This window comes from Crocuta crocuta, unplaced genomic scaffold, assembly GCF_008692635.1.
Source record: "Crocuta crocuta isolate KB4526 unplaced genomic scaffold, BGI_CrCroc_1.0 scaffold481, whole genome shotgun sequence".
Classification (NCBI taxonomy): Eukaryota; Metazoa; Chordata; class Mammalia; order Carnivora; family Hyaenidae; genus Crocuta; species Crocuta crocuta.
In genome coordinates, this window is record NW_027533267.1 from 23745 (window position 1) to 32696 (window position 8952).

Here is an 8952-nt window from a genome sequence, read left to right on the forward strand (position 1 = left end):
GTGGGATCATCACGTTCTCACTCCTGCAGGTTGTGTGGACTTGACTTTATAGGTTTTCTTCCAAACAAGAAGACTTATATTGCACTTTGCTCAAAGGTAGGCCCCTCCACAACCTTCCAGCCCTTTCTACACTGCTGCACCCACCAGGAGATTTGCATAGTGTCCCCCAGGGAGGACCTTCCCTATAAAGTCTAGATAAAGGGTCAGATAGAATCTGGCTTTGACTTGTCAGGATTCCTCAGGTCAACTTCTCAAAATGAGGTTCCCTGCTCAGCTCCTGGGGCTGCTAGTGCTTTGGTTCCCTGGTAAGGCCAGAGGGAGTGGGAAAGGAGAGTCAGGACGGGAGCGTGAGTTCAGGGGACAACACTGTCCCCAGGTGTATTCTGTGTGTGTGTCAGACATGTGTGACTTGTCCTCCGAGGTGGGGCAGGTGAGGTTTAGATCTGTGAGAGTGAAGAAGTTTCCAGAAGGAACAACGGTCTGTGCACTAGTGAGGACTGTGACACAGAAGGTGGTGGGGACGGAGTCAGCGATGGTTAGAGACCTCTCTCCACTTCACAGATGTCAGGTTCCTTATTGTGATAGTGCATTTTCGGTGCCTGCTGGAAGTCACAAGTAATGGGAGAAACACAAAGTCGTATTTTAGCTAAATAAATGAGATGGAAACAATGAAACTTGCTAAAAATATTTGTATCTAACTTGGCACTTCTCTGTCCTTTCTTTAGGATCCAGTAGGGACATTGTGCTGACCCAGACCCCTCTGTCCCTGCCCGTCACTCCTGGGCAGCCGGCCTCCATCTCCTGCAGAGCCAGTCAGAGCGTCCTGCACAGTAACGGAAACACCTATCTGTACTGGTTCCTGCAGAAGCCAGGCCAGTCTCCACGGCGCTTGATCTATAAGGTTTCGAATCGGGACCCTGGGGTCCCAGACAGGTTCAGTGGCAGCGGGTCAGGGACAGATTTCACCCTGAGAATCAGCAGAGTGGAGGCTGAGGGTGTTGGAGTTTATTACTGCAACCAAGCTCTACAATCTCCTCGCACAGTGGTTCAGCCCCGAACACAAACCTCCCTTCTTGGGCGGTAAGCTGCCCCAGCTGGTAGTTTCTCTGGGGAACGCACAGAACATTGTCTGAGTCTGTGTGAGAGGAAGGTCCTGGAGACCTGGGGACAGCCTGCAGCTGTGCAGTAAGGCCCCTCACAGGCACAGCCTGAGGGCAGAGCCAGCAGAAAATGCAAGGATCCTGTACTGAGAAAAGGGTCAGGGTGCAGGGAAGAGCCAATGACAGTGCCGCCCCAACCCCGGGTCCTGCTGCCTGTGCTTTCAGTTAAATGTCACCAGTTTAGTTACCAGACAAATCACATATTTAGTGACAGATTAATGCATACTGGAGATGAACAACGTGAGGTATATTTTCCATAGAATCATATTTGCTAATATTGGTAATGTTGGTATTTTCACTCTTTCTCTTTTTCTCATTTCTCTGCTTTCCCTATTCCCTCCATTCATATATTCAAGAGAGCACCCCACGCAAGCCACCCTCCCCTAGAGAATGGATGAGAAAGATTTGTAACAATGCTTAATTCTGCTAAACTCAAATTAGCCTTTTGAAAATTTTCTGCAAATGTAATTTCCCAGTGCCAAGATTCTTTGATTTACCTCCATTGCATTTTTCTGAAGGAAAAAGAGGTTCTTGCAATTTTAAACGTGGATTTTTGACACTAAACAGCAAAAAGGAATGATGGAGATAAAAGTTACCTTTCTACATCAAAACAAAATCCAGAATATAGGAGATGTTTCTTTCCTCAATGGTAAGGGTGCTAAGTATATTGAACATAAACATTGCTTTGGACATAATGATTTGGAGCTCTGTTGCTATAAGAAAAGGTTTTGTACACTAAATGACTGCCATCTTTTCATTTGATGTGCTCATTAACTGAAAATGACCCTGAAGAATATATTTTTGGGGAAAACATAGGAAATTCATGCATTGGGTACATTCCCTTCAATAGAATCGTGACCTTCAACGTGAATCGTGACCTACTCATGGGTCATGCCGTTAGATCCTCACACACATGACAGAAGCAAGAGTGATTAAATCCACACACATCTAATCCTGTCCCTAGTTAAGAAAATAAAATGTACTTGTGATGATTGCCTCTTCCAAGATAATGAATATCATGGCAGGTACAATTAGATCTAATGTTTCAATTCTGGTTGCTTAGACAGTCTGTGGGAAAACGTATACAGAAATGAAGCCGCCTGGAGACCACACAGCATGGCAGCCTGGGTGATGGGTTTGAAATTCCTTTGCTAGGATGCGTGTTCATCGTTATCGATTCAGACCTATAAACCCACTGCTTTCTTGTCTCCCACAAACTTTGGTAAACGGTGTTTTCTTTCAACTCAGGAAACTTTCCAGTTTCCATTTCTGTTCTTTCTAGTGTCCATTTTTGTTCTTTCTGGATCCGACTTTTACTTGGTGAGTTCTTACTTAGTTTCTAAACATTTGGGAATTTTTTGATTAACTTTCTGTTACTAGTCTGAATATATTTCCCTGTTTTCATTGAATAAGGTTTTATGACTTGTATCCATATTAACTTTATTGACGTAGCCTCTGGCCCACATTGTGCTCTATCACAGCGAATGCTTTGAGGGAATGTGTATTTTATGATCTTCAGCACAGCATCCTCCAAGTATAAATTATGTCCCTATGGTTGATTGATGTCACTGTTCAAGGCCTCTGTCTCCTTACTGGCCCCAGGGTCAGGCTGACTGCACCGGGGGCTAGACCTGCTGCAGCGCCCTCCTCTGCTATGGGCCCCACTTGAAGCCGCCTGACTTCATGTCACCAGGTCCCAGGGCCAGAACAGTCCTCCAGAAGGGGATGAGCTTGTCCCAGCGTCAGGGACACAAAGGTGATTTCTTCTTAAGGTCAAAGACAGATGCTAAACACAATGGAAGGGAACTTGCCTCCAATCCTGGTCATGGGGTCCCCAGGCAGGGCTCTCTCACCAATGGGGAAAATCATTTCCTGGAAAACATCATTCTAGAATTTTACTAGTTGGGTAAAACATTGTAGTTGTTCTGAAGAGACAGACACATAATCCAGGGGCCTCGGGGCAGGAATCCCCTCCAGTTGGCCTCTGGTTCATGGTGTCCTCATTGGCCGGGTTGATCTCAGTTCTCTGACAATGACGTCACCAGATCTTTAATCAGGATGTTCCTCCATTAGTGTCCATGGAGGGAGGAGGCCTCTGTGTGTGTCTGAGCTTCAACAAAACAGCTTGGGTTTGGGCTGTTTGGACCCAGAAAGGGTACAGCACACATGCCTGCAACGTGGGAGAGTCTCTTACTCCCCATCTGTGACAGGACACAGACTCAGAAGTGCCTCCTGTAGCACTACCTTCCCATGTCACACTCATGCTTCCAGTGTCAATGATCCCAAACTAATCTCCTCCTACAACACACAGAAAACTACAGCAACACCCACCTGTGTAAGATTGTTTCTCAGTCAGCTGCTGATGGTCAAGTATAGATACACAGAGCTGCTCTGTCACCCCCACACACCCCACATGTCCCTTCACCATATGTAACCATTTGTGTCAAGGCCTGATGACCAATTTGGCTAGTGGGCAGTTTTGGTGTCCAGGGCACAGGATGGTCTGTTAGAATTAAGAGCATCACAGTTTCGGGGCGCCTGGGTGGCTTAGTCGGTTAAGCGTCCGACTTTCGCTTAGGTCATGATTTCGCGCTTCGTGGGTTCGAGCCCCGCGTCGGGCTCTGTGCTGACTGCCAGCTCGGAGCCTGGAGCCTGTTTCAGTCTGTGACTCCCTCTCTCTCTGACCCTCCCCTGCTCACGTTGTCTCTCTCTCTCTCTCTCTCCTAGAAATAAATAAAAATATTTAAAAAAAAAAGAGCATCCCAGTTTCTGTCTACAGGGGGTATAGGAAACATGTGCAGCCTATGTGATCAATTCTACAGAAAGTTACGTGTGTTGCGTATTTCAGGGCAACAGATTATGTGATAAAACAACAGCCAGAAAAGAGGCTTTTAAAGATTTTACGTGTATATTGCAGAGAATAACAAACTGTCTGAAACTGAAGATTCCTAAGGAATACGTTGTAAGAGTAGCCGTTTCAGACATTGATTTGTAACAAAAGAAAACACACGTTTCTCACTGTTACTCTTTTTCTCACAGTCCAAGTTTCCAATTTGGGTTATTCATCTCCACGCCTTCCAGAACATAACCCCACAAAGTTGGGGGTCAAAAGGGCAGCATTCTCCAATGCTGGACCTCTGGGTGCAAGAAGTCTGAAATCAATGCTACTGAGTAGCTCTGACCCAGCACTCAGGTCCCTAGTGAGCACCTTCGACAAAAATCCATGGAAATGTCCAGGATACACTGAAACTTGAAGGGAGTGAATTCTGTTTCTCTTGTTCTAACACACAGAACCTCCTGTTAAACTGGGAACTCATGGCTGTGGCTGCGCAAAATACATGACAAGAAAGAGTAGATGTGGGAAGAGATTTTGTAAAATCATTCAGTAAAAACTAATTTAAAATATCCTTGGTCATTTTCTTTCATCATATTAAATACCAAAAACATGCATTTCTTTTGCCCTTTCCTCTTGTGTTTGACAGAGCTAGATACCCATGGAAAACTATTTTGCACTGCTGGTGGGAATGCAAACTGGTGCGGCCACTGTGGAAAACAGTATGGAGGTTCCTCAAAGAATTAAAACTAGAGTTGGGTGAAGATTGAGCAATTGCACTGCTAGGATTTATCCAAAGAATACAAAAATGCTGATGTGGAGGGGCACGTGCATCCCAGTGTTTATAGCAGCGCTATCAACAGTAGCCAAACTATGGAAAGAGCCCGAATGTCCTTCGACTGATGAATGCATAAGGAAGTTGTGGTATATATATATGCACAGTAGAATACTACAAAACAGACATCAAAAAGTGTACTTTCCATTTTGAACAAAGTGGATGGAACTAGAGTGTATTCTGCTAAGCATAATAAGTCAGTCAGAGAAAGACAAATATCATATGATTTCACTCATATGTGGAATCTAAGAAACAAAACAGATGAACCTAGGGCAAGGGAGGGAAAAATAAGATAAGAACATAGACGGAGGTAAGCCATAATAGACTCTTAAACGTAGAGAACAAACTGAGGATTGTTGGGGGGTGGTTGAGTGGGGGACAGGCTAAATGGGAGGTGGGCATTAAGGAGGGCGCTTGTTGGGATGAGCACTGGGTGTTCTATGAAGAGATGAAAACCTAAACTTTACTCTTGAAACCATCATAACACTATATGTTAACTACCTGGTGTTTAATTTTTAAAATCAGTAAAACAAAGTCTTTTTGTTTAATCACAAAAGAATTCTTTTATTTTGAATTTTCCAAATTCTTTTTTTTTTAATGTTTTTATTTATTTCTAGGAGAGAGAGAAACAGCGTGAGCAGGGGAGGGTCAGAGAGAGAGGGAGTCACAGACTGAAACAGGCTCCAGGATCTGAGCTGGCAGTCAGCACAGAGCCGGACGCGGGGCTCGAACCCATGAACCGCGAGATCATGACCTAAGTGAAAGTCGGACGCTTAACCGACTAAGCCACCCAGGCGCCCCAAATTTTCCAAATTCTTAAGGGCAATAGATTGATATAAAACAACCTGTTATGATGGCAGACTTTTAAGGAGAAATCAGTTAATTTTCACAGGAAGCAGTAATATTTTATCAAATTAAGTATCTTAAAATAGTTTGTAAGTATTAATAACAAATACTTGTTATTAATAATGTGTAATTAAACAAAACCACAGGAACCAATGTGTAATGAAATGAAAACATGACAGCTGAATTATTCATTTCCCCATAAATTGTGTTTCTATCCTGGAGAGGAGGTACAACTGATTAATTTATATCTATGCCGAATGACCCTTTAAAACTAGGTGAAGGTATATGATATTGTTCTTTTTCTGTTGTCATCTTTGTTTTCATGTACAATTCCATTGTTTTCTTGTTCAGCTGCATATGTTTGTGTGTTCTTACTCCAGGATGGTTACCTAGAGGTCTGATATTTTCTGAAGGAAGATTCAGAATTGAAGGAGGTAGCATAATAAATAAAACTAAAAGACACACAGAAGTTCCAAAGGTAATGAAAGGAAAAAGGTAAATGAAATTGTTAGTCGTGAAACAGGAGACATTTATTGTATTCCTGTCTCCTTACCATCATGTGTCACTGACCACCCAGATTCTTACCATAGAGCTCAAAAGTGAAAAGTCTGTATCATTTCTACCGAATCTTTTTCCAACCTTGTTAAAAATTCTTATGAAGGAGGGTTGCACAGAAGAGAGTCAAGCCAAATTCTCTTTGAGGAGCTCATGGAGAACAGTGTTTATTTGTTTGTGTTCTTTGGCAGGTAAGTCTGACTTGGGGTTAGTTATCTAAGATGACCTAGAGCCACACACTCTGCTTTTTATCACTCTAGGCTGGTTTCTTTGTTTTGTTTTGGGTAACAAAGGACGGTGACTACGCTCGTGGATGAATTTAAAATCAGCTCCATTTTCCACGAGCTGTTCAATCCATCCTGACTCACTTCACTGACAAGGGACAGAGATTCAGGTGCCTTTCCTACTTGAATGCCCCCCGGCAGGGTATCCGGCTTGCCCTAAGCAGTGGCATCTTTGGAGGGAAAGGCAGGGAAACATCAGTCACAGGAAAGGGTTACCCCAGGACGCTCAACAGTGTCTTCAGTTCTTGCTCTTCTCACATAGAAATCTCCTTTTGAACTCTACGTTCATGGCCATGGCCGTGACTCATTCAGGTCGGGGAGAGACTCAGGTTTTCACACAGAGGGAACGAGAACTTGGAAGGCCTGACAGAACCTGTCCTCCATGATGAGAAAGACTGTACGAGAAGAGATTTCTAACCACCACACAGAAAACACAGTCCTTGCTTCTGTNAAATTCTTAAGGGCAATAGATTGATATAAAACAACCTGTTATGATGGCAGACTTTTAAGGAGAAATCAGTTAATTTTCACAGGAAGCAGTAATATTTTATCAAATTAGGTATCTTAAAATAGTTTGTAAGTATTAATAACAAATACTTGTTATTAATAATGTGTAATTAAACAAAACCACAGGAACCAATGTGTAATGAAATGAAAACATGACAGCTGAATTATTCATTTCCCCATAAATTGTGTTTCTATCCTGGAGAGGAGGTACAACTGATTAATTTATATCTATGCCGAATGACCCTTTAAAACTAGGTGAAGGTATATGATATTGTTCTTTTTCTGTTGTCATCTTTGTTTTCATGTACAATTCCATTGTTTTCTTGTTCAGCTGCATATGTTTGTGTGTTCTTACTCCAGGATGGTTACCTAGAGGTCTGATATTTTCTGAAGGAAGATTCAGAATTGAAGGAGGTAGCATAATAAATAAAACTAAAAGACACACAGAAGTTCCAAAGGTAATGAAAGGAAAAAGNGGCAGGAAGCCAGGAAGATGGCTCTTCACTTTGCAGTGGTTGAGCTTAACTAGACACACATGTCTACATAATCAGTGTCTCTCTGCTTCCTAGAGGGTCAAGGCCAGTGCCCGGGTCCTCACCTTAGACCTGGATTTCATGATCAGATCTTACTTCACACTCTGCAGGCAGCAAGAACTGTGTCTGTGTTGCTTTTCCTCCAACCCCACAACATGCTTTATGTGAATGTGTTCACATGATAAAGCCTTACCTTCTCTTGGCTTTTTCAAATCTGTTGCAGCCACAGGACATTTGCATAGTGTCCCCTAGGGAGGATCTTCCCTTCCCTTGCAAGTCTGAGATAAAAGGTCACCCCTAAACTGGCCTTGACTTATGAGAGCTCATCAGTTCAACTTCTCAAAATGAATTTCCCTGCTCAGCTCTTGGGGCTCTTCATGCTCTGGATCCCAGGTGAGTGCAGAGGGGGCATGAGAGAGGAGAATGGGGTGTGGAGGGTGAGCAAGAGTGACCCCACTGCTCCCCATGTGTACTCTGACCATACATGTTCATGCTCCAAGGAAGAGAACTTGATCTTATGAGATTTAGGAACCACCTAAAATGAACAATGACCAGTGTCAGATGAAGACTTTGAAAAAGAAAGAATCACCTTTGTGCCTTGTAAATATTATTGTTTTCATTATGATGTGGGTCATTTTCTTTTTCAAAATGATTCACCTGAAGTAATTAACAAAAGGAAAATCACGAAAATGGCTTGTAAGGTCTGTATACATCCTTGACCTTCTCTCTCATTATTTTAGGATCCAGTGGGGATATTGTGATGACACAGAGCCCTCTGACCCTGCCCGTCACACCTGGACAGCCGGCCTCCATCTCCTGCAGGGCCAGTCAGAGCCTCCAGGATAGTTATAAAATCAACTATATAAGTTGGTACCAGCAGAAACCAGGCCAGTCTCCACGGCTCCTCATCTATGGGGCTTCCAACCGGGCCTCTGGGGTCCCAGACAGGTTCAGTGGCAGCGGGTCAGGGACAGAATTCACCCTGAGAATAAGCAGAGTGGAGACTGAGGACGTGGGAGTTTATTACTGCCAGCAAGCTCTACAAACTCCTCCCACGGTGATTAAACGTTGAACAAAAACCTGCCTGGCTGGGGATTTCAACTGCCCCAAAGTGTTGCTTGTCTGGGTGGCCCACAGCAGGTTGTCGGAGTGTGTGTAAGCGGAAGATGTTGGACACCCCAGGGGACTAGGTCGCGNAGTACTTTGCAATCCTTCTTATATCAGACTTTTATTGTCTCCATGTTGGTAGATCCTGAAATGGTATTGTGGTATAAATGTACATTTCCTGGATGACCAAGATGTTGAGAAAATTTTTTTTCGTGTTTATTTTTCATTATCCCTTTGGATGTCTATTTTTGGAAAGTGCTTGTTTTGCTTGTTTAAATTATATATTATGTAT

The 8952-nt window shown here is 43.3% G+C and overlaps 1 pseudogene and 1 gene segment (V, D, J or C); both read left to right on the plus strand.

Annotated features, from left to right (window-relative positions):
- The first annotated feature begins 256 nt into the window (after positions 1-256).
- Positions 257-1084, plus strand: LOC144218003 (immunoglobulin kappa variable 2D-29 pseudogene; annotated as a pseudogene).
- A 6813-nt stretch (positions 1085-7897) lies between these two features.
- On the plus strand, positions 7898-8625 carry LOC144218004 (immunoglobulin kappa variable 2-28-like). The segment is given in 2 exon segments: positions 7898-7946; positions 8294-8625. Coding segments are annotated over 2 exon segments (381 nt in total).
- The last annotated feature ends 327 nt before the right edge of the window (positions 8626-8952 follow it).